Source organism: Monodon monoceros, unplaced genomic scaffold, assembly GCF_005190385.1.
Source record: "Monodon monoceros isolate NGI ecotype Baffin Bay Population unplaced genomic scaffold, NGI_Narwhal_1 Super_Scaffold_21, whole genome shotgun sequence".
In the NCBI taxonomy this organism is placed as follows: domain Eukaryota; kingdom Metazoa; phylum Chordata; class Mammalia; order Artiodactyla; family Monodontidae; genus Monodon; species Monodon monoceros.
In genome coordinates, this window is record NW_021703778.1 from 133,333,043 (window position 1) to 133,360,311 (window position 27,269).

General features: G+C 36.8%; 2 protein-coding genes across 2 annotated transcripts in view; one reads left to right on the forward strand and one right to left on the reverse strand.

Annotated features, from left to right (window-relative positions):
• The window catches only part of RTN1 (reticulon 1), a 404,193-nt gene that overhangs the window by 334,139 nt on the left and 42,785 nt on the right, over nucleotides 1-27,269 (reverse strand). The window lies entirely within an intron of this gene.
• Nucleotides 1-27,269, forward strand: part of LRRC9 (leucine rich repeat containing 9) — a 94,922-nt gene that overhangs the window by 54,976 nt on the left and 12,677 nt on the right. Inside the window, exons 21-28 of the mRNA XM_029237633.1 lie at nucleotides 265-485; nucleotides 1,415-1,537; nucleotides 6,030-6,160; nucleotides 9,826-9,934; nucleotides 10,578-10,717; nucleotides 13,547-13,683; nucleotides 24,812-25,029; nucleotides 26,913-26,981. Coding sequence (XP_029093466.1) covers nucleotides 265-485; nucleotides 1,415-1,537; nucleotides 6,030-6,160; nucleotides 9,826-9,934; nucleotides 10,578-10,717; nucleotides 13,547-13,683; nucleotides 24,812-25,029; nucleotides 26,913-26,981 — 1,148 coding nt within the window. The remainder of the gene's footprint in view (nucleotides 1-264; nucleotides 486-1,414; nucleotides 1,538-6,029; nucleotides 6,161-9,825; nucleotides 9,935-10,577; nucleotides 10,718-13,546; nucleotides 13,684-24,811; nucleotides 25,030-26,912; nucleotides 26,982-27,269) is intronic.

A 27,269-nucleotide genomic window follows, 5' to 3' on the forward strand; every position in this document is an offset into this window, starting at 1 on the left:
CTTAATTCAGTATTTCCTATACAATACCTTCCCTTAACACCTAAAAAAAATGAGTCTACTTCCAAAATTGGAATTTAATATATTATCTAGTACACATTCTATTCTTCTTTAACAAAAGGAAAAACAATGATGGTTAATACTATAAAATCTGTAAAGCCATTTGAACTTAGAAAAAGAGAAACAGTAAAACAACCAGCCAGGTATTTTTTAAATTAACCTTTCAGTGCTGTCTGAATCTATTCTTGAATTTGCTTATTTTTCTAGGCATTTCCAAGCTGACTAAATTAACCCGCCTCAGCGTAAATAATAATCTCCTCACTGGTTTGGAAAAGCATACTTTTGATAACATGCTTCATCTTCATTCCCTTTCTCTTGAGAACAACAAAATCACTTCATTGAGTGGTTTACAAAAAGCTTTTACACTAATTGAATTATACATAGGCAATAACTATATTGCTCTCAATCAGGAGATCTACAATTTAAAGGTGACTATCTGGAGTACTAATGTTTTTGGTTTTCTAAATATTTTCTTATTTCTTTATACTATGAAAGTAATGCATGTTCACTGTACAGAATTTGGAAAATATAGAAAAATGTAAGGAAGAAAATAAAAATCAAGAAAAATGTATTTGATGGCCATTTCCTACCATTGGGACTTGCAGTGGCCTCTTTCCTTTTGCTGATACCATATTGCTAGGGCTTTATCTCCTACCAAAAACTTATGTCCATTTCCTATCTTTCCTTACTTGCAGCCTTATCCTCATTGTATTCCCCCAATACAACTACTTCTAGAGCTGCAGAGTCAACCTAATCAACAACAGCAACAAAACAAACCATTTTACATTATAGATGAGGATTAGTTTTACTCCCTCTTGTCTTAACCTCTCCCATCCATATCTACTCAGGGCCCTTCCTTCACAACAAACGTCTTATCTAATAAGGAAGCACATTTTCCCTTAAGATGAATTCTGCTACTCTCTTACAAGGCAGAAGCACTTCAGTTTTATCCCTCATCAGAAGACTGTTTTTCATTGTTTCATTTCACTGTTGTATCTGTATACACACATACTATTTAACAGATCATTATTCCATAAACAAAGTATATGTTTTAAACTTTGCTAAATTTCTTTGCAAGTCTTTATCATGGGTAATACATTTAGCACCAGCATCCAAAAAGGGATTCTGATCATATAATATAGACCACTGAAATACCGCACAAAATTAGACCTTAACAGTATGAAAGTATAACGCTTGCACTAAACAGCAGCATACTTAAAAGCACTCAAATCACTATGAAATGATAGAGTAATTTAATATTAAAATGCAAGGATGATTAAACTCTTAAGGGGAAAAAAACTTGTTAGAGTGAGATATATATGTATATCACTTTAAATGTATGTATTTTTATTACCAGGGTTTATGCAACCTGGTCATTCTAGACATGTATGGAAACATTATTGTATGGAATCAAGAAAACTACCGGTTGTTTGTAATATTTCATCTTCCAGAACTGAAAGCTCTGGATGGAATCTCAATTGTAAGTTGTTTTATTGACTCATAGCATTTGGTCCAGGCTTCATATTAATATATCCGTAGGCCATAATCATTTTGAATGTTGCTTTATCACTAGTATGTTACCCAAACTTATTATGCTTATTAAAATCTAGGTCTCCAAAGCACATTTTAGATCTGGGTTTTAATTGTTTAAATTGAGGCAGTCTGGGAGGGAAGATGCTACGTACATTTGCACCCACTGAATTCAGTGCCTAACAAATTTATGAGACAGGATAGGAGAAACTGCCCTGGACCCCTACCGTCCTCTTGGGCCTAAAAACAGCTTCGTGTTACCTGGAAAAATACAGTTGTTAAGATTTAAGGAAAACATATTTGAACCAAAAAATGGTATGTCAACATTACTAGTAAACTATACTAGTAAAAAATAACTTTTTATACTGTGTAAAAAATAACACAGAACATAGGACTGAATATGAAAGCAATATTTGGAAACTTGGATTCTATAACTAGTAAGTTCATACAGGGCTCCTGATTTCCATGTAACAGGATAAGTGCAAAACAAATGGGTGAAGAATAAAAAGGTTCCCTGTGTAACATTGCCTAGCCCCTGTCAGACAATAAAACTCATCAAATTTCTAGGAAACTGAGAGATAGTTCATGATTATTTGGGACTTTGAGGTGCTCTGAGAAGATTACTAATTCTAACCCTGATTTTTTTCAGGGCCCTTCTCAGAATGAAGAATCAAAAATATTCTCCCCCAAACACAAACAATTCTTTAGAATCTTGTATACTGGGTTTTATTTAGGTGTTGGCTTTCATTGAGGGACGTTTTAAAAACAGTCTCATGAAACTAGTACTGTATGTGCTCCAATGGTGGTGTTGAGTATCTTATCCTTCCTATCTCTCTGTGTCCTCATTTGAAGGGCCACCTGAGAAAGTGCTTTTAGAAGTCAGTGTAGGAAAACCTTTCCCCCCTGAGGAAAAGTTATGCTCTCCTCACTGACAACGAGTATTTTTTAACTATTTTCCTTTTCACTTTGACTACCTAAAAGCTCAGGGCCACATTTATGGTTCAATGACAGAAACCCTGTAGGACTTATGGTCTATCTGTCCCTATCCCCAGCTTTGATCTATTTAACTTACATCATTCTCAGTCTTGATCTTCACTATTTAGTATTTGCATTTTACTATTTGATTATATGTTCCTCCTGTAAGCTGCCATAAATTCTTTGTGGAATGAGGTAGAATATAAATATATGAATTAATAATGGACATGAAGACTAGATTGAATAATTTAGACTTTAATTGAGAGGTAATGGGCAGGCATTGAAGATTTTTGAATTGGGGAATAACATATTGAAAACCATATATTAGGAAATTTAACAGCAGTGTTTAAAGTGATTGATGAAAAACCAATAGGAGGCTATTAGCGTGGTCTACATGTGAGGTAATGAGAAACTGAAATAAACCAAGGGGAAGTGGTTTTAAAAATGGAGAGCTGAAAGGTAGGAGAAATACTGGGAAGAACTGACAGAACTTGGCAACCAATTAAATTTGAAGGACGAGGAAATGGAAGAATAAAAGATGTCTACAAGACTTGAGTCTATTCCACTAAGAGATATCATAACAGAAATATGATTACAGGAAGAAAAGCAGTTTCAGGAATAAGATGATTAGTGTTAGACACACGAAGAAAGCTGATAATTAAAACCAAAAGGATATAACATTGACTAAGGAAAGAGAGTAAAGAAAGTAAAGAAATCCAAGTGAGCCTTTAATACTTCCATTTAGGAAATGTAAAGAGGAAAAGAAGCCACCAAAAGTAGACACAGAGGGAAGTAGAAGAGCAATATAATCCTAGAGTGTTTGAGAGGTAAATGGACCTGGACTTTAGAAATGACATAGTCTAAATCCTTTATTTTATGAATGAGCGCAAAGAACTCCAGAGAATTTAAATGACATTCCAAGTGACATGACTTTTTAATGGTAAAGCATGGACAGCTGAGCCTCACTCTGTGCCCAAGGCTCCATGGATATATAATCATACCAGGAAGTAAGGGAGTGGTACTGGAAGTTCCAACCCTCTAATCATGGTTGCTGCCCCTGGCAACCAGCCCCCATTCTTAAGGACTTTCCAAAAGTCATCTTGTTAGGATACTCAGACTGGTTGAAAGGAGCTTGTCATAAATAGCAACACAGTCCTTTCACCTTTATGGCTCTGGACCTATTTCAGAAACCGAAAACAAAAAACCAAATATTATAATAAAATATGCCCCTACGGCTCTTATATAGAAAATTATGAGGGTTTGAGGGGCTGTGTGCCAGGAACAGTAGACAAAGACCAAATATAGGTTTCTTTTTTTTTTTTTTAATTTTTAATTTTTTTTCTTTTTTTGTGGTACGCGGGCCTCTCACTGTTGTGGCCTCTCCCGTTGCAGAGTGCAGGCTCAGCGGCCCTGGCTCACGGACCCAGCCGCTCTGCGGCATGTGGGATCTTCCCGGACCAGGGCACGAACCCGTGTCCCCTGCATCGGCAGGCGGACTCTCAACCACTGCGCCACCAGGGAAGCCCAGGTTTCTTATTATAAATCACAATATCACAGCTCATGCTCTGGCCTTTGAACACAGATCCTTTACAGCAAAATGATCAGAAAATTCAAAATATATTGGAATATTACTGTAATCCCATTCAGTAATTATCCAGTCCATAATCATATAGAAATGTCTCTCACAGTGAGGCCACTCAGATTTGCAGGTTTCCATTGGAGACTTTGTCAGGTTCCAAAAGCAGGAGTGGTCTCAAAACACATAGCTTAATCCTTTCTTCAGGCATCTGATATAATTGAACTGAGACAATATCATCTCTTGCTCTGAACCCCTTTTGAGGTAATATAATATTGGATTTCCTCATTACATAACCTATTTATTAATTCCTTTACCCGTAAGTGCCCTTCCCTGTTCTCTCCATTTACACCCATACTTTTCCACCTTTGGAAGGGATATTAGATTCGGCCACTGTGCTGGTCTAGTCTAGCATATACCTCCCCTCAGTCCACCCCGCTTCAGATAGGACAAGGTTATATAGGTGCAAAACTAGTGGGCTATTTTTGCCACCAGGAAATACAGATACATTCACTGTTAACCCCAGTTTTGCCGGATGGGGTAAGGGTAAAACCTACCCCCATCAGACCTTTAGGAATCCTGACAAAAGGCTTAAAAACATAGTTTCTCGCTTAGGAATTATCCCTGTTTCCAGTATTTGTAGTTGTAGCTGTGGTCCTGTGGCCACTGCATCAGGTAGAAAAAAAACTTGAGGTGATGTGAGGAAGAATGAAAGAAAAAATATAATGGTTATACCAGCATCATCCTTCTTTCGCAAGAATTGCACAGTCATATCAGCATCCTTGCCCCATCCCCCAGATGCACCAGGAAAACAGAAGTCTATCCAGTGGGGACCCTCCTTTAGCCCCATTCATGTTCACACTGAGTATGAGCACTCTTAGGAAGGTATTTAAGCCAGCCCTTCATGCTTTTATCTCCCCCCCATTTTAGACAACCAATGTTTTAATTGCCCATTCTAGTTCTCTATTGAACTACTACTCTGAGGGGGATATCTTTCTGCCCACTGTTAGACATTATGGGCTGTTCAGTGTGTTCCTTGGTCTGAAGAAATAAGTCAACTGTCCAGATTGGTGCAATATCTTCTGTTCCAGTTCTTTTATAGCATTATGTGCATTTGCATTTACACTGGGTAAGCAAATCCCAGTCCAGAGTCAGTATCTATTCCTGTCAAGACCCATTTGTAGTCCCCCAGGGCTACCGGCCTCAGTCTGACTTGCCAACTATATTCAGGGCCTTCCTACAGGGAAATCTGCCACATAGCCATCTGCAGTCTCTGTCTCTTTTGCTGGCAGACAGAACAGTTCTTATTGGCATTTAGTGCCTCAGAGGGTGCAAGAGGAATATGTCTAGATTCAACCCATCTCCGCACTGCTGTAGACCCCCAATGTCCACCTATTTTATAGACCGAGGTGGCCACCTTAAGTGAGCATATGGGCATATCTGCTTGTCGATTCCAATTACCTTCCAAAATGGGAAGAGAGTTCAGATGGGCATCAATGTGTCCTACTTTAATGTACACCTCAAATTTCCATAGGGCTGTGCCCCATATGGGCATCCTTTTAATAGGTCAGGTTTCCATTGCCCTCCTGCCTGACCATATGGCCAGGCCAGGAACAGTAGATGAAGGTTTCTTATTATTATCTCAGTAACACACCAGAGGACTCACCACAGTGTCATTCCTCAGGTCCCAAGGTCCCTAGGTGGTCTGCCTTCTTCTCTGCACCTTTCAGTCTCCTATATTTATTTTATATATAATATCCAAGGGTTTAGCTGTACTTAGTAGGAAATAGGGAGAAATGAGGCTATTCCATTTTGACCTGGAACCAAAGAATTAATGTCATTTAGTCATCTGTAAGAGAGAACCTCACTTTCTAAATATCCTCATATACAGGAACCACCAGAGATTGAGTGTGCAAAAGATTTGTTTGGTGGCAGACTTACTTCTGACATGATTGCTGAACGACAAGGACATTCAAACTTCACCCAAATGCAAGAACTAAATTGGACTTCATCATCCATCAGGTACAATCATTTTATTCTATGCTATTTGATATTATAATATATAGTTATTATTATTTTTCTAAGGTTTATAATTTATACATCTTATCCAAATATAACCAGTAATTCAGAAAATCATCTACACTACTTCACAATCTCATACTAACTTTACCATCTTTGAATTGCATTAATAACTTTTATTATCACACACTATGATTAAAAATGTCATCAGTCTCTTTCTAAGACCTTATATTTCCCTTTTCTTTTACAATCAAGCTTTTAAAATTAGAACATACTAGGTTTGCTCCTCACATTGTATCACTCTAATCCAATGCTCTCTGGCTACCACTGCCACCATTCCTCTGATGCTGTTCTCATGAATGTTATCATTGTCCTCCTGTTTAATAAATCCGTTTCTCTTCTTTTTCTATTCTGCACTCTTCACAGGCAGACATCTTTAGCCATAGTTTTAATTTATGACGATGACCCCCTAATTTACCCCAAATCTAGCCTCCTAATTTGAATATTCGATTGCTCTCTAGATAGCATCTAGGAAACAACATTCACCTGTTGTCGCCCAAGCCAAAAATCTAGAGTCCACTCTCTCTCCTTTGTCCTCCATTTTTTTTTTTTGTTTGTTTGTTTGTTTGCGGTACGCGGGCCTTTCACTGCTGCGGCCTCTCCCGTTGCGGAGCACAGACTCCGGACGCGCAGGTTCAGTGGCCACGGTTCACGGGCCCAGCCGCTCCGCGGCACGTGGGATCCTCCCGGACCGGGGCAGGAACCCGCGTCCCCTGCATCGGCAGGCAGACCCCCAACCACTGTGCCACCAGGGAAGCCCTTGTCCTCCGCTTTTAATTAATCACTACATTCTATAGAGTCTGTGTCTTAAGTATGTGTCATAGTTCCCCCCTTCTTTCCATAGTCATTGCCCTTGTCCTAGGTTTGGGGAATTAACTAATTTAGAAACTATTGTTTTTTTGTCTTATACAACCTTACCTGCAAATCCATCTATTATCCATACCGCCTTCTAAGATGCAAGTTTTATCAGATCACTTCCCTTCTCAACATTGTTCAGTGTCTTTCCACTGTCTACAGAATAAAATTTTAAATCTCTTTGTACAACATAGAAGGCCCTTCCTTTTTTATTACAGTTTTTCTGAATCCCATTTCTTGAGGACACAGACAGTGACTTTCATATTTGTTGTAGCCTTTCCAAACATATTGTCTGCACTTAGGAAATAAACTAATGAAAACATGTCAAAAGAATAAATGACTTTTAATGTATAAAGTGTGTCATAATTATAACTTTAGGGGTGAGGATTTGTTTAAAGGTGTGGTAGGCTTTTGCACAGCCAAGGAAACCATCAACAAAATGAAAGGACAACCTACTGAATGTGAAAAAGTATTTGCAAATTAAATATATGACCAACAAGAAGTTAATATCCAAAATATATAAACAGACCATACAATTCAACATCAAAAAAAAGAAAAACAACCAACCTGATTAAAAATGGGCAGAAGAGATCTGAATTGACATTTTCCAAAGAAGACATACAGATAGCCAACAGGCACATGAAAAGATGCTCAACATTGTTTATCATCAGAGAAATGCAAATTAAAACCACAATGAGGGCTTCCCTGGTGGCGCAGTGGTTGAGAGTCCGCCTGCCGATGTAGGGGACACGGGTTCATGCCCTGGTCCGGGAGGATCCCACATGCCGTGGAGCGGCTGGGCCTGTGAGCCATGGCCGTTGAGCCTGCGCGTCTGGAGCCTGTGCTCCACAACGGGAGAGGCCACAACAGTGAGAGGCCCGCTTACCGCAAAAAACAAACAAACAAACAAAAAACACAATGAGATATCATCTCACACTTGCCAGAATGGCTATCATCAAAAAGACCACAAATAACAAATGTTGGCAAGGATGTGGAGAAAAAGGAACTCTCATATACTGTTGGTAGGAATGTAAATTGGTACAGCCACTATGAAAAACAGTATGGTTTCTCAAAAAAACTAAAAATAGAACTACCATGTGACCCAGCAATTCCACTCCTGGGAAAAAATGAAAACACTAATTCAAAAAAGATACATGCACCCCAATGTTCATAGCAACATTATTTACAATTGCCAAGATATGGAAGAAACCTAAGTGACCATAAACAGATGAATAAAGAAGATGTGGTATATACATATAAAATGGAATAGTACTCAGCCACAAAATAGCAGGAAATTTTGTTTTTGCTATTTGCAACAACATGGATGGACGTGGAGGGTATCATGCTAAGTGAAATATGTCAGACAGAGATAGACAAATACTGTATGATATTACTTATATGTAAAAAATAAACTATGAATATAACAAAAAAGACTCACAGATATAGAGAAAAAACTAGTGGTTACTAGTGGGGAGAAGGAAGGGGGTGAGACAAGATAAGGGTAGGAGATTAAGAGGTACAAACTACTATGTATAAAATAAATAAGCCACAAGGATATACTGTACAACACAGGGAATATAGCCAATATTTTATAACAAATATAAATGGAATATAATCTTTAAAAATTGTGAATCAGTATGTTGTACACCTGAAACTTACATAATATTGTATATCAATTATACCTCAATTAAAAGAATATATAAATGAAACAAATTGGGATATATGAAAAAAAGAAGTGTTTAGAACAAGGTGATTAAGCTTTATGCTCTTCTCCCTCATAGCTCAAAGGAAGGTAAAACACTTTTAAAGCTGTGGACTAGGAATCAAGCATTCTGACCAATTACCAAAACATCCTTACAAGGTGGAATGCCATAAAAGTTTTCAGGAGATTCCACAGAAAACTCTGTTTTCAAAGAAATTACCTACTTTCTCCTTTTCTTTCCTATCCCAAACCCCTTCCTGGCATTTCAGAAATAACCTATTTCACATATATCCTCTGCAGTTTACAACCTGAAAATCTTATGGTTTACCATATCAACTTCACTATGACTTCATGAACATGTATGGAATTATAAAGAAATTGGAAATGTTTATTTTTAACGTTTCTTTTATGATAGTTCTATATGTGATAATAGACATGTTTTTTTAAGTCAATGAAATTGTATGTCATTTTCTTACACAGGTACCCAACAAAAATGTGTATTTATCTGATCATTTGGCCCATATATTTTATTTTTTTAAACTAACTTTACTTTTTATATTTTTAAAAATAAATTTATTTATTTTTGGCTGCTTTGGTTCTTTGTTGCTGTGCGTGGCTTTCTCTATTTGCAGCGAGCAGGGGCTACTCTTGGTTGCAGTGCGCGGGCTTATTGCGGTGGCTTCTCTTGCTGTGGGGCAAGGGCTTTAGGTGCGTGGGCTTCAGTAGTTGTGGCACGTGGGCTCAGTAGTTGTGGCTCGTGGGCTCTGGGCGCAGGCTCAGTAGTTGTGGTGTACAGGCTTTGTTGCTCCGTAGCATGTGGGATCTTCCTGGACCAGGGCTCGAACCTGTGTCCCCAGCATTGGCAGGTGGATTCTCAACCACTGCACCATCAGGGAAGCCCTGACGCATATATTTTATATTAAGGCAATTCTTTTCCATAGAATTTGTCAGATCAGATTTTTTAAAAATGCCTTTGGGGTTACACATGAGAGATTCACCAATATAATTTGCCTGTTAAAATTATAACTGTATTTACTCTGTCTAAATTCAGAACTGTGGATTTGATTCCAGTTGACCAATTTAGAAATGTGTGTAATGTGAATCTACAGAACAATAATCTTACCTCATTCAGTGGATTAATCTATCTGCCTAACGTGAAGGTGAGTCACTCACAAATTTTCTTTTTTTCTTTCAAGGTTTTCAGTGCAAGTTGTAATCTTCTTTACTTTGGGCTAAAATGTATATTCATGTCATTAAAGAAGAGAAATTAATTTTCTGAAAGTATTTTTTCACCAAGAAGAAAAGCATTACTTCCCAAAGTTATTTCAGTTGATCTCAATTTTATGCGATTGTCTTATAAGCAGTGAATCTTCCTGTCTAATAGGAGACGGGATGGAAGGCTGCCTCTGTAGTGAGTGAAGTTGGAGGATACTGTGGTTCTCAAAGCAGCCTCATTGCCTCCTGCCCTACAGCTTTGAGCCATCTACTAATGCCTTTTAAACTTAGGGAAATAACGATCTCTCCAACTAGAGTTATTTCATCTAAATAAGGCTTGGAGAAGTCAAGAGTACAGATTGAGAAAGTTGAGCAACTTTCTAGGGTCTCCATTATTTTGTTTGAAATGGTGTATTTTTCAGCATGTCAGATGATAAAAAACACATTCAAAGCCAAATCCAGACAATTTAGGACATAAAAATTTGTCATTTTTAACACTAATATATTAAATTATGTTGTATAGCCAAAGATATATTTACAGCATCATTCCTATGTTAATATCTGATTAATAATGGATTCCTTCTGTAGGTCTTATGCCTCAACTATAATCATATTGAATCAATCATGCCCCGACTAAAGCCTCAGACTCACTTGACCAATAGACAACTACTCTACCAGAAAGTGCCTTCAAGTGGCTATGGGCAGCAAGGAACTTCAAAAATAAACAGGTATTATTCTTTTTTTTACAACTATAAGTAATTTTGGTTGGGAATTTAAAAAGCAGTTAGTCACATTAATGACAGCAGTACATACATTTAACTTATTTTAATACTTAATTTAATAGCTACATGCCAAAAATAAACTTCACAAATAAAAAGATACCAAAATACTCCTTTGTTATTGTTTTTTCCCAGCCTTCTCCATTTCATACTTATATTGTATGATAAATAAATTTCATTTTATTGCTGAGTAGTATTCCATTATATGACAAGTTGTTTATCTATTTATCATTGATGAACATTTGGGTTGTTTCCAGTTTGAAGCTATTTTGATTAAAGTCGCTATGAAAATTTATACACATCCTTTATATTGGAGACTACTCAGATTTGTTTTTTAACAGCTTTACTGAAGTACAGTTTACTTACCATATTCACTCATTTTAAGTGTATAATTTTTACTAAATTTATAGAGTTGTGCAATTACTACCTACTGCAGTACAGTTTTAGAACACTTCCATCACACAACAGAGAGATGCCTTGTGTCTATTTGGAGTCAATTCCCTTTTGCACCTCTAGGTCCAAGAAACCACTAATCTACTTTCTATAGAGTTATGTTTTCTAGACATTTTATATAAATGGAATAATATAATATGTGGTCTTTTGCATTTGACTTCTTACACTTAGCATAATGTTTTTGAGATTCATCCATGTTATAGCATCTGTTAGTAGTTCATTCTTTTTTTATTGCTGAATATGTTGGGCATTCCATTGTCTGGATATATTCCACATCATGTTTATCTATTCACCAGTTGATAGACATTTGGACTGTTCCCACTTTGGGGTTGGTATGAATAATGATGCTATAAAGATTTGTGTAGAAGTATTTGTATGTGCTCATGTTCACATTTCTCTTGAGTAGACACGTAAGAGTGAAATTCCTGAGTCGTATGGTAATTTAATGTTTAACTTTTTAAGAAACTGCCACACTGTTTTCCAAAGTGGTTGCACCACTTTACATTACCAAAAATTTTTGAAGGTTCTAATTTCCCCACATCCACACCAACACTTGTTGTCTGTGTTTTTGATTACAGCCATTCTAGTGGAGTTAAAGAAGTACCTTATTGTGGTTTTAATTTGCCTTTTTTTTTTTTTTTTTTTTTTGCGGTATGCGGGTCTCTCACTGTTGTGGCCTCTCCCGTTGTGGAGCACAGGCTCTGGACGTGCAGGCTCAGCAGCCATGGCTCACGGGCCCAGCCGCTCCGCGGCATGTGGGATGCTCCCGGACCAGGGCACGAACCCGTGTCCCCTGCATCGGCAGGCAGACTCTCAACCACTGCGCCACCAGGGAAGCCCCCATTAGCCATTATTATATCTTATTTGTGACTGTTTAAATCTTTTGCTTATTTTTCAATTATGTTGTTTGGTTTTTTATTATTGAGTTCTTTAAATATTCTGGATACAAGCCCTTTATCAAATAAATGATTTACAAGTATTTTCTCTCAATGTGTGGCTTGTCTTTTTATTTTCTTAAACAGTATCTTTTAAAAGAATTTTAATTTTGATAAAGTCCAATTTATCAACTTTTTCTCTTACAGATTATGATTTTGTTGTTGTACCTAAGAACTCTTTGCCTAACCTAAGTTCACAAAGCTTTTCTCATAAGTTTTCTTCAAAAAAAATTTTTTTCCTCTTACATTTAGGACTGTGATCCATTTTGAGTTTATTTTTGTACATGTTGTGAGGTAAAATGTGAGGGCTAAATCCATCTTTTTGCACGTGTATATTCATTTGTCCCAGCACCATTTGTTTAATATACTAGCCTTTCCCCCACTGAGTTGCCTTGGTACCTTTGTTGAGAAGCAATTGACCATAAATATAAAAGTTTGTTTCTGGACTCTTAATTCTATTCCATTGATCTAGGTGTCTGTCCTTTTGCCAGTTCCAGACTGGTTTGATTACTGCAGCTTTATAAGCTTTGAAATCAGGACATGTAAGCCCTCCAACCTTGTTCCTTTAAAGATTGTTTTGTATATTCTGGGTTATTTGCATTTCCTTATAACTGTTACGATGAGATGGTTATTTTCTGGAGAAAAAAAGAAGAAAGAAAACCTGCTGGACTTTAGATAGAGATTGCATTGAATCTATTGATCAATTTTGGGACAACTACCATCTTAGTAGTAATAGTGAGTCTTCTAATCTGTGAACACAGAATATTTCTCCATTTATTTAGATCTTTAATTTATCTCAGCAATGTTTTGTAGTCTTCTGTGTTTACATTTTGTACTCCTTTTGTTAATTTTTTGTGAAGCATTTTATCCTTTTTTATACTATTGTGAATAGAAGTCTTAATTTCATTCTCAGTTTATTGAAGATGTATAGAAATTCAGTTGATTTTTGTATATTAATCTTTTACCCTGTAATCTTGCTGAACTCATTTATTGGTGCAATAATAGTTTTTTGGTGGATTCCTAAGGATTTTCTAAATATAAGATCCTGTCATCTGAGAATAAGGACAGTTTTACTAATTCCTTTCCAATCTGAATACATTTGTTTTTTTCTTTTTCTTGCCTGATTGCACTGGCTCTTGCTTTTTATTTCAAGTAACTCTTTCTGTATTTCTTTGTTCTTTAGCATATAAAACTGTTTTTAAAGAAGAAAATGTGATTATTATATAAATTATGAAGACAGAATATTATAGTTTGATTTATTACTAAATTCATTCTTTTTCTTTTTAAACTTCAATTTATAGTAAGTACATACTAAACTGTCTTTTCATGTTTATACAAACAGCTGGTTTGAAATTAAGTTTATGGGCTCAAACTTACATGTGTGTTTCAGAGATACAATGAGCAGTGAAAATTTGCCTCCAATAATGCACAGTTTAGAAGTTCTTCATTTGGGCTACAACGGAATTTGTAATCTCATTCAGCTACAGCTTAACAGACTAAGAAATTTAAAATTCCTCTTTCTTCAGGGTGAGTAGCAACACTATTCATGTGTAAGTCTTTATTATTAAAAACTGATTTGATTATCATCCTGTTTTGAAAGCAAATATAAGCATCAACATTAAAACAGATTCATTGACAAAAATATTTCAGTAATCACTAATGGGTTTATCTTGGGTTATTTATATAAATAATGTAAATGTGATATCCTGGAGCTATAGAATATTGCTTTCTATCTCTGACACCAAAACACATGGCATTTTCTATGCAGCATGAATGACATAATGGGGCTAGAGTGGTCTCAGTGGAAAGGGTGAGTCCAAAATGCAGTTTAAAAGAAGTAAATATTAGTACTTAATGACTAGATATACAAGGAAAGAAAAATAGTTCAAGATGTTTGCATGCTTTTATTAAGAGATTGGGCAAAATGAGGTACTAAAGCTAGGGAAAGATTAGTTAGTGTTGTGACAACTTTCAGACATGAAAATGGAAACTTTTTCAAGTTGTAGTACTGCACCACAGGTCGGAACTGGAGATGTATATTTTAGAATTATCCCAGTGGAGGTAACAGGTAAAGTCATAGCATATGTGCTTACTTAGGAAATAAGTATAGAGAAAGAATGAAAAGCCAAAAAGGGATGTGGAGACAAACCCACTACCTCTCAGCAATTCCCTTCCACACCCCACACCCAGAATTAAGAAGGGTGGAATAAGCACCAGCAAAGGAGACATTCACAAAATTTTGAAAGAAAACCAAGAAATACAAACTCTAAATGTCAGGAGAAAAGAGGGTGATTGACCTAAAGTCAAATGATAAAAAGAATGAGGCCTATGAAAAAAATACTGGATGTACACAATTGGATTCAACAAAAAAGGAGACCATTAGTAACCTTCAGAGTATCAGATTTGGAAGTGTGGGAAGAGCAAAAACCAAAGTGAAAACAATATAGAGGGAAGTGGTTGGATAGGCAGTAAAGACAACAAACAGAGGTTGGATGCTCAAGGAACTTGTCCCTGAAAAGAAGGTAAGAGATCAGAAGGTAGCTAGTGAAATTATAAGCATATTTTAAAGGTTTGTAAAGAGGTGAGCTAGGTTAAAGATACTGAACAGGAGGAGATAATTCTAAGGTCAGTCTAAAGAGGGAAGAGGGCAAAAGTTGTAGAGGAGTACACAAATGTAGGCAGTGATAAGATGAGGCCATGCCATGGTCTACCAGAGAGTTAATGAACTTACATTTCACATGTTGTGTTAAGTTTGCAAGATGGTGGGAAAGGTACAGTCTTTAGGGAAAAGGCAGGGTGGGGCTGTAGGGAAGCAAGTTAGAATCTTAAGGGTTAAGGGTCAAATTTATCTAAAATGTAACTATCTAGTTAAATAAGTGGGAATTGGGAGACCATCAAGATGGCGGAGGAGTAGGATGTGGAGATCACCTTCCTCTTCACAAATACATCAAAAATACATCTGCATGTGGAACACTCCTACAGAACACCTACTGAACGTTAGCAGAAGACCTCAGACTTCCCAAGGGCAAGAAATCCCTACGTATCTGGGTGGAACAAAAGAAAAAAGTAAAAACAGAGACAAAAGAATAGGGACGGGACTTCCACCTCTGGGAGGGAGCTGTGAAGGAGGAAAAGTTTCCACACAATAGGAAGCCCCTTCACTGGTGGAGACGGTAAATTGTAGACTTCAGGTTTGCTGTCTGAGACTGACTTGTTTCTGATTTTTATGCTTAGTATAGTTTTTAGCGCTTGTTATCATTGGTGGATTTGTTTATTGGTTTGGCTGCTCTCTTCTTTTTTTAATTACTTTTTAATTTTTTTATTTTAACAATTTTTAAAAAGTTTTAAAATTTTAATTTAATTTTTTCTTTCTTTTTTTCTCCCTTTTCTTCTGAGCCATGTGGCTGACAGGGTCTTGATGCTCCGGCCTGATATCAGGCCTGAGCGTCTGGGGTGGGAGAGCTGAGTTAAGGACATTGGACCACCATAGACCTCCCAGCCCCAAGTAATAACAATTGGCAAGAGCTCTCCCAGAGATCTCTGTCTCAACACTAAGACCTAGCGCCACCCAATGGCTAGCAAGCTCCAGTGCTGGACACCGCATGCCAAAGCAAGATAGGAACACAATCCCACGGATTAGCAAAGAGACTACCTAAAATCATACTGAATGCACAGACACCCCAAAAACACACCACTGGACGCAGCCCTGCCCACCAGAAAGACAAGAGCCAGCCCAATCCACCAGAACCCAGGCACCAGTGCCCTCCACCAGGAAGCCTACACAAGCCACTGAACCAACCTTACCCACAAGGGGCAGACACCAAAAACAACAGGAATTACAAACCTGCATCCTGTGAAAAGGAGACCCCAAACACAGAGTTAAGCTAAATGGGAAGATAGAAATTTGTCTGTCGGATAAGTGACCTGGAAGATAAGAATGGATAAGTGACCTGGAAGATAAAATAGTGGAAATAACTACCACAGAGCAGAATAAACAAAAAAGAATGAGAAGAATTGAGGACAGTCTCAGAGACCTCAGGGAAAACATTAAATGCACCAATATTCGAATTATAGGGGTCCCAGAAGAAGAAGAGAAAAAAGGGTCTGAGAAAATATTTGAAGGGACTATAGTTGAAAACTTTCCTAACATGGGAAAGGAAATAGTCAATCAAGTCCAGGAAGTGCAGAGAGTCTCATACAGGATAAATCCAAGGGGAAACACACCAAGACACATATTAATCAAACTATCAAAAATTAAATACAAATAAAAAATATTAAAAGCAGCATGGGAAAAACAATAAATAACATACAAGGGAATCCCCATAAGGTTAACAGCTGATCTTTCAGCAGAAACTATGCAAGCCAGAAGGTACATGATTAAAGTGATGAAAGGGAAAAACCTAAAACCAAGATTACTCTGCCCAGCAAGGATCTCATTCAGATTCAATGGAGAAATTAAAACCTTTACAGACAAGCAAAAGTGAAGAGAATTCAGCACTACCAAACCAGCTTTACAACAAATGCCTAAGGAACTTCTATAGGCAGGAGACACAAGAGAAGGAAAAGACCTACAGTAACAAACCCAAAACAATTAAGCAAATGGGAGTAGGAACATACATACTGAGAATAATCTTCAATGTAAATGGATTGAATGCTCCAACCAAAAGACATAGACTGGCTGAATGGATACAAAAACAAGACCCATATATATGCTGTCTACAAGACACCCACTTCAGACCTAGGGACACATACAGACTGAAAGTGAGGGGATGGAAAAAGATATTCCATGCAAATGGAAATCAAAAGAAAGCTGGAGTAGCAATTCTCATATCAGACAAAATAGACTTTAAAATAAAGACTATTACAAGAGACAAGGACACTACATAATGATCTAAGGATCAAGCCAACAAGAAGATATAACAATTGTAAATATTTATGCACCCAATATAGGAGCACCTCAATACATAAGGCAAATGCTAACAGCCATAAAAAGGGCCATCAACAGTAACAAAATCATAGTAGGGGACTTTAACACCCCACTTTCACCAATGGACAGATCATCCAAAATGAAAATAAATAAGGAAACACAAGCTTTAAATGACACATTAGACAAGATGGACTTAACTGATATTTATAGGACATTCCATCCAAAAATGACAGAATACAATTTCTTCTCAAGTGCTCATGGAACATTCTCCAGGATAGGTCATATCTTGGGCCACAAATCAAGCCTTGGTAAATTTAAGAAAACTGAAATCGTATCAAGTATCTTCTCCACCACAACGCTATGAGACTAGATATCAATTACAGGAAAGAAAATGTAAAAAATACAAACACATGGAGGCTAAACAATACACTACCAAATAATGAAGAGATCACTGAAGAAATCAAAGAGGAAATCAAAAAATACCTAGAAAAAAATGACAATGAAAACACAACAACCCAAAACCTATGGGATGCATCAAAAGCAGGTCTAAGAGGGAAGTTTATAGCAATACAATCCTACATCAAGAAACAAGAAAAATCTCAAATAAACAACCTAACTTACACCTAAAGCAATTAGAGGAAGAAGAACAAAAAAAACCCAAAGTTAGCAGAAGGAAAGAAATCATAAAGATAAGGTCAGAAATGAATGAAAAAGAAGTGAAGGACACAATAGCAAAGATCAATAAAACTAAAAGTTGGTTCTTTTAGAAGAAAAACTGAATGATAAACCATTAGCCAGACTCTTCAAGAAAAAAAGGGAGAAGACTCAAATCAACAGAATTAGAAATGAAAAAGGAGAAGTAACAACTGACACTGCAGAAATACAAAGAATCATGAGGGATTACTACATGGAACTGTATGCCAAAAAAATGGACAACCTGGAAGAAAGGGACAAAGTCTTAGAAAAGCACAACCTTCTGAGACTGAACCAGGAAGAAATAGAAAATATAAGCAGACCAACCACAAGCACTGAAGTTGAAACTGTGATTAAAAATCTTCCAACAAACATAAAGCCCAGGACCAGACTGCTTCACAGGCGAATTCTATCAAACGTTTGGAGAAAAGCTAACACCTATCCTTCTCAAACTCTTCCAAAATATAGCAGAGGGAGGAACGCTCCCAAACTCATTCTACAAGGTCACCATCACCCTGATGCCAAAATCAGACAAAGATGTCACAAAAAAGAAAACTAAAGACCAATATCACTCATGAACATAGATGCAAAAATCCTCCCACAAAATACTTGCAAACAGAATCCAATAGCACATTAAAAGGATCATACACCATGATCAAGTGGGGGTGTATCCCAGGGATGCAAGGATTATTCAATATACGCAAATCAATCAATGTGATACCCCATATTAACAAACTGAAGGATAAAAACCATATGATCATCTCCATAGCTGTAGAAAAAGCTTTCAACAAAATTCAACACCCATTTATGATAAAAACTCTCCAGAAAGCAGGCATAGAGGGAACTTACCTCAACATAATAAAGGCCATATATGACAAACACACAGCCAACATCATCATCAATGGTGAAAAACTGAAACCATTTCCTCTAAAATCAGGAACAAGACAAGGATCCCACTCTCACCACTATTATTCAACATAGTTTTGGAAGTTTTAGCCACAGCAATCAGAGAATAAAAAGAAATAAAAGGAATCCAAATCAGAGAAGAAGTAAAGCTGTCACTGTTTGCAGATGACATGATACTTTACACAGAGAATCCTAAAGATGCTACCAGAAAACTAGTAAAGCTAATCAGTGAATCTGGTTAAGTAGCAGGATACAAAATGCACAGAAATCTCCTGCATTCCGATACACTAATGTTGAAAAATATGAAAGAGAAATTAAGGAAACACTCCCATTTACCACTGCAACAAAAAGAATAAAATGCCTAGGAATAAACCTACCTAAGGAGACAAAAGACCTGTATGCAGAAAAGTATAAGACACTGATGAAAGGTATTAAAGATGATACCAACAGGTGGAGAGATATACCATGTTTTGGATTGGAAGAATCAACATTGTGAAAATGACTATACTACCCAAAGCTATTTACAGATTCATTGCAATCCCTGTCAAACTACCAAGGGCATTTTTCACAGTACTAGAACAAAAAATTTCACAATTTGTGTGGAAAGACCCCAAATAGCCAAAGCAATCTTGAAAAAGAAAAATGGAGCTGGAGGAATCAGGCTCCCTGACTTCAGCCTATACTACAAAGCTACAGTAATAAAGACAGTATGGTACTGGCACAAAAACAGAAATATAGATCAGTGGAACAGGATAGAAAGCCCAGAGATAAACCCATGCACATATGGTCACCTTATCTTTGAAAAAGGAGGCAAGAATAAAGAATGGAGAAAAAACAGCCTGTTCAACAAGTGGTGCTGGGAAAACTGGACAGCTATAAGTAAAAGAATGAAATTAGAACACTTCCTAACACCATACACAAAAATAAAATCAAAATGGATTAGAGACCTAAATGTAAGGCTAGACACTATAAAACTCTTAGAGGAAAACATAGGAAGAACACTCTTTGACATAAACCACAGCAAGATCCTTTTTGACCCACCCTTTTTGTTTTGAAATAAAAACAAAAATAAACAAATGGGACCTAATGAAACTTAAAAGCTTTTGCACAGCAAAGGAACCATAAACAAGACGAAAAGACAACCCTCAGAATAGGAGAAAATATTTGCAAACGAATCAATGGACAAAGGATTAATCTCCAAAATATATAAACAGCTCATGCAGCTCAATATCAAAAGAACAAACACCCCAATCCAAAAATGGGCAGAAGATCTAAACAGACGTTTCTCCAAAGAAGATATACAGATTGCCAACAAACACATGAAAGGATGCTCACCATCACTAATCATTAGAGAAATGCAAATCAAAACTACAATGAGGTATCACCTCACATGGTCAGAATGGACATCATCAAAAAATCTACAAACAATAAATGCTGGAGAGGGTGTGGAGAAAAGGGAACCCTCTTGCACTGTTGGTGGGAATGTAAATTGATACAGCCACTATGGAGAACAGTATGGAGGTTCCTTAAAAACCTGAAAATAGAACTACCATATGACCCAGCAATCCCACTATGGGCATATACCCTAGAAAACCATAATTCAGAAAGAGTCATGTACCAGAATGTTCATTGCAACACATTTACAATAGCCAGAACATGGAAGTAACCTAAGTATCCATCAACAGATGAATGGATAAAGAAGACGTGGCACATATATACAATGGAATATTACTCAGCCATAAAAAGAAACAAAATTGAGCTATTTGTAGTGAGGTGGATGGACCTAGACTCTGTCATACAGAGTGTAGTAAGTCAGAAAAAGAAAAGCAAATACCGTATGCTAACACATAAATATGGAATCTAAAAAAAAAAAAAAAAGAAAAAATGGTCTGATGAACCTAGGGGCAGGACAGGAATAAAGATGTATATGATGCAGATGTAGAGAATGGACTTGAGGACGTGGGGAGGGGGAAGGGTAAGCTGGGACGAAGTGAGAGAGTAGCACTGACATATATACACTACCAAATGTAAAATAGCTAGCTAGTGGGAAGCAGCTGCATCGCACAGGGTGATCAGCTTGGTGCTTTGTGACCACCTAGAGGGGTGGGATAAGGAGGGTGGGAGGGAGGTGCAAGAGGGAGGGGATATGGGGATATATGTATACATATATCTGATTCACTTTGTTGTACAGCAGCAACTAACACAATATTGTAAAGCAATTATACTCCAATAAAGATATTAAAGAAAAATGAACTGTTAAGAAGGGAAATAAATAATATCTCATAAGTAAAAAAAACTTTTTAAATTTAGAAGTAAATAAATAAGTGGGAGTTTTCTAACAATGGCAAATTCTGCTAGTTAAATATAAGATCCCTGAAATCACATTTAGCACTGTTGTTTTGGAATTTTCTTTCTTAAATATGTTTAGTGAGCATTATAAAATGAAAAATAGCCAAAAATATGCTACTGTAGACATTATTCAGCACTTAAAGCTATGTCACGTGATTTTTATACCACTGAACTTTATTAAAAGTGACCATCCAAATACATGATTTCATGAAAGTAATATATTAACACAACTGAGTCATTTTTCTCAGTATGACTTGAATAGTCTTTTTTTCATTCTTAAGTAAGGCAGTGGTAATGTTTCAAAGTCTGTGATTTAATTCCGTGAGCAATTTTATTGAAGGTTATGATGTTATCAGTTTCTCTAAGGAATAAAACAAAATAAGGTAACTTTCTCATATTTCATCAATTGTGAGACACCCACTTTTTATATTTTAACATGTCTTGAAATCAGGTTGTATCTTAATTGATGGCATAACATAGTTTACCTAGCCATGTTTTTTTTCCTTAGTATACATAAAATATTGACATATCTTAACAATTGTTGGCATCTTAAGTTCGATTAAATATGTTAAATTACAAAGAGAAGAATTCCAAGAAAGTGGGATCACATGTTCAGTAATATATTAGTTTGCTAGGACTGCCATAACAAAGTACCACAGCCTGGGTGGCTTAAACAAAAATTTATTTCCTCACAGTTCTGGAGGCCAGAAGTCCAAGATCAAGATATCAGCAGGGTTGGTCACTTCTGAGGGCGTCTCTTCTTGGCTTATAATTGTATTCTGTATCTTCACATGGTCTTCCCTCTGTGTCCTAATCTCCTCTTCACATAAGGACACCAGTGATATTGGATTAGTGATCACCCAATGACCTCATTTAACGTTAGTTACCTCTTTAAAGACCGAAATACAGCCATGTTCTGAGGGGCTAGGGGTTAAGACTTCCACATATTAATTGGGGGGGACACAATTCAGTCCAGTAACAAAGAGGATAAATAGTGGATGAAAGATAGAATGGCACAGAAGCAGCATTGTAAAAGGTCTAGGGTAGGCCTGGTGTTGCCACTTTTATGTCATTGAGCAAGACAGTTTCTCTGACCCTCAGTTTTCTGATCATTAAAAAAGGATAGGCTTCCCTGGTGGCGCAGTGGTTGAGAGTCCGCCTGCCGATGCTAGGGGACACGGGTTCGTGCCCCGGTCCGGGAAGATCCCACATGCCGCGGAGCGGCTGGGCCCGTGAGCCATGGCCGCTGAGCCTGCGCGTCCGGAGCCTGTGCTCCGCAATGGGAGAGGCCACAATAGTGAGAGGCCCGAATACAGCAAAAAAAAAAAAAAAAGGATAAAATTTTCCCTGTGCTATTTTAAGAATCTAATAGAAAACACACATAAAAGCATTTGGTCAACTCAAAGGTTCTCTTCTTATATAAGTTATCATTCATACTTATAAAACTATTGATTGCTACAGCTGAGAGAAATCATAGGTTATAATGAAAGGATTGAGGTTTTAGTTAACGTAATAAATTCTTAATTTTTTAATGTAGTTGCAGTGCAAAAATATGTTGAGAAAGAAATAACAGCATAATTAAGGTATATTCTTCCAACCTAACATTACAACAAATTAGTTTATTTTAATAATTAGATATACCTATTTGAATACCTATTAGAATAATAATTAGAATAACCCAGTATACTCAGGAAGTGTATCTTTTTTTTTTTGCTTTTCTAACTACTTCCTGGTGCATTTTGGTCTTTCTTTTTAAGTTGTTTTTGTTTGTTTGTTTTTAAAATTATAGTTGATTTACAATGCTGTGTTAGTTTCTGGTGTACATCAAAGTGATTCAGTTATATATATATATAGTCTTTTTCATATTCTTTTCCATTATGACTTATTATAGGATATTGAATATAGTTCCCTGTGCTACACAGTAGGCTCTTGTTGTTTATCCATTCTATATATAATAGTTTGCATCTGCTAGTCCCAAACTCCAGTACATATTTCCCCCACGACCTCTCCCTCTTGGCAACCACAAGTCTGTTCTCTGTCTGTAAGTCTGTTTCTGTTTTGTGGATGGGTTCATTTGTGTCATATTTTAGATTCCACATTTAAGTGATATCATATGGTATTTGTCTTTCTCTTTCTGACTTAATTCGGTTAGTATGATAATCTCTAGGTCCATATGTGTAGCTGCAAATGGCATTATCTCATTCTTTTTTATGGCTGAGTAACATTCCATTGTATCTATGTACCATATCTTCTTTATCCATTTATCTGTTGATGGACATTTAGGTTGCTTCCATGTCTTGGATATTGTAAATAGTGCTGCAATGAACATTGGGGTGCATGCATCTTTTTGAATTGCTGGATCATATGGCAACTCTATTTTTGTTTTTTTCAGGCACCTCCATATTGTTTTGCATAGTGGCTGCACCAAGTTACATTCCCACCAACAGTGTAGGAGGGTTCCCTTTTCTCCACAACCTCTCCAGCATCTATTATTTATAGACTTTTTTTAACATCTTCATTGGAGTATAATTGCTTTACATTGTTGTGTTAGTTGCTGCTGTATAACAAAGTGAATCAGCTATACGTATACATATATCCCCATATCTCCTCCCTCTTGCGTCTCCCTGCCACCCTCCCTATCCCACCCCTCTAGGTGGTCACAAAGCACCAAGCTGATCTCCCTGTGCTATGCGGCTGCTTCCCACTAGCTATCTATTTTACTTTTGTTAGTGTATATATGTCCATGCCACTCTCTCACTTCATCCCAGCTTACCCTTCCCCCTCCCCAAGTCGTTAAGTCCACTCTCTACGTCTGCGTCTTTATTCCTGTCCTGCCCCTAGGTTCTTCAGAACCATTTTTTTTTTTTTTTAGATTCCATATATATGTGTGAGCATACGGTATTTGTTTTTCTCTTTCTGACTTACTTCACTCTGTATGACAGATTCTAGGTCCATCCACCACACTACAAATAACTCAGTTTCGTTTCTTTTTATGGCTGAGTAATATTCCATTGTACATAGGTGCCACATCTTCTTTATCCATTCATCTGATGGGAATGTAAATTGATACAGCCACTATGGAGAACAGTATGGAGGTTCCTTGAAAAACTAAAAATAGAACTACCATACGACCCAGCAATCCCACTACTGGGCATATACCCTGAGAAAACCATAACTCAAAAAGAGTCATGTACCACAATGTTCATTGCAGCACTATTTACAATAGCCAGGACATGGAAGCAACCTAAGTATCTATAGACTTTTTAATGACGGCCATTCTGACCAGTGTGAGATGGTACCTCATTGTAGTTTTGATTTGCATTTCTCTAATAATTAGCAATGTTGAGCATCTTTTCATATGCTTCAGCCATCTGTATGTCTTCTTTGGAGAAATGTCTATTTAGGTCCTCTGCCCATTTTTTGATTGGGTTGTTTTTTTGTTATTGAGCTGTATGAGCTAGGAAGCATATCTTCTGCAGCACTTTTATACATCCACTTTTATCAGTATCAACTATTTTAGCACTTAACTGTTGAACAGACAGATTCGGTCAATTCAGTACATTTTGTGCATCATATCTTAAAGGAAAAATTTTGCCAAATATTATTTGATGATGATGATGCTACCTTCCTGTAAATTACATTTCTGTTTCTCCTTGGAAATATGTTCTTTTTAATACTTCACTTCTTAAAGAATCATTTGATAAAAAAATATTTAAATGAAGATAGATAACTTTTATTCAGTTTGGGCTCACTTGACATATCATGAGTTATCTTTTTCAGGGAATGAAATCAGTCAAGTTGAAGGGCTTGACAACTTAGAATTCCTTCAGGAATTGGTAGTGGACCATAACCGCATCAGAGCCTTTAATGATAGTGCCTTTGCCAAACCAAGCTCTCTGTTGGCGCTTCACCTAGAGGAAAACAGACTACGAGAGCTGAGCAAATTACAACCTTTGGTAAAACTAGAGAAACTCTTCCTAGGATATAATAAAATCCAGGTAACATTATTTATGAGATTTAAAAGACTTAACTCCTTTGAATATAAAGCTTCCAAGCACACCAATGAAAATTTTGCCAGTGTGTTATTTATCATTTATATGACATGTAAATACTCTGGGATGCAGAAATGCTCACCCTGCTGCTAGACTTATAAACTCAACCAACCCACATGCATCTACCTGCAGATCCTCTAAGAGATATTTTTTGTTCCTGACTTCTCTTGGTCCGAGCTATTTGTGCATCTCAATCCTAGACTCCCTCTGCCCCTTTAAACTTAACATATGTACTTGGTCTACCTGACATTTGAATCAACTCCTGATAATGGACTTCGACTTGGCTTTAATAATCCATCTTTCCCCACTCAAGGCTTCCTAAGCTAGCATCCTGCATTTGTTCCACCTGCTCATAATTCAGCCTGTTTCCATTAGGCCACTACCCCAACTGAGCCTGCCCAAACTCTCTTCTGAGATAGTATGCAGATAAGAGGGTTGAAGGTATTTCTCCTAACATTTCTCTCAGTGTTTTGCTGATGATCGGTTAGCCCTCCTTTTACCAATTTTGATATTTCTGCCCATACCTCTAAGACAATCTTGAAGACAAACAACTGTATACTGCCCTGCAAGGGCAGGGACCATGTCTTTCTTGCCCACATTTGTATTAGTATATAGCAAAGCGTCTGGTACATAGTAGATACACGATCAATATTTGTTAGTGGCTCTTCTTGCTGGAGTTCAGGAAGCCTTTTCTGGAGTGATATAAAAGCCTGTTCAAGGCTACAAGGAAATCATGATCAGTGCCCCTTTCTACACAGCAACTAGGAAATACATATACAGAGAAAATTACATACAACTCACACATCAAGGGTCAAACAACATTCATCTGCGAAAAAGCCTGCCAAAACTGGCAATGGTTCTTCCAAAGCTTTATCTAGAAGAAATCTAAATTAGGATAATTGCTATCCTATAGGAACTCTTTCCAGTGATAGCAACTGAACTAACACAAAGAATATGTCAAATCAGACTTACGTGAATCTGAGACCTTACCCAGTATCAAGCCTTACTAATAATTTCAAGGATACACAGGGTCTGGGGCATTCCTGTGGCTTCTCAAATTCCACTTCCAAGTGATCTAAAATAGGTCTAAAATTTTTTATAGTTACTAGATGAATTGGCTAAACCCACTAGTCATCCCAAATGAGAAGAGGAGCATATCAATAACTTTGTTTTATTACCATGAACTAGCAACAACCTGAAGCTGATCTTGTTGCCTAAATTTTGTCAGCAACAGCATTTTAGAAATAACTTTGCAGAAACTAAAATGTATTTGCAAACTTTCACCAATGTTAAATAGATAATAATAAATAATCCCATCCAGTAGCAAAGGCAAGTCATTCAACTAGAGAAATAGTTTTTCAACTATATACATTACCATCAAATATATCAGTATTAAGTCCATTCAATATGACATGCTCCTTCATGGTTAAGGTTGTGTTTGATATGCACCTTTGAAATTGTTTAGACTAGATTCACCTCCTTTTCTACACATCTAGGTCAATCCTCTTGGGAATTAACCAAATATAATCTGAGTTTTAGAATAGATCATAAGTCTTCTGAAAAAAATATGGTCTTTCCTAGTAAGCGCTGCTGTATGGCCTGTTTCCCATGTTAGCTTGTCATCTTTACCCAGTCATGTATTTGGAATCAATAGTACACAGATCTGTCTTTAATCAACAATACAGAATATTGTCAATCAAGCTCACTTCAGAAGATTCAATCATGAACTCGTTGCAATCCAACACTTACATATAATTACTTCAAATCAGCATATATTTAAAGATGTTGGGTCTAACCAAATAATAACTTACTGCTTAATTTTTTAATAGGATATGGCAGAACTGGAAAAACTTGATGGTATCTCTTCCCTCAGAGAGCTTACAGTTTATGGCAATCCAGTGAGTGTGTTATTTTTCTAATTTATTAGTTAATTTATTTTAAATATAATTTATAGTTGTATATAACTTATTTTTATATAATGTGGAAAAGATTTAATTTTATCTGTTTCCATATGCATAAACAGTTATCCAAGCACAATTTATTGACTAGCGTCTTCTTCCAACTGATTACAATATAAACTGTCATTGTCATATACAAGAGGGTCTACTTCTTGGTTCTACTTTGTATTCATTGGCCTATTTGTCAATCCCTATAACATTACACTGTGTTAATCACTAAAGTTTTAC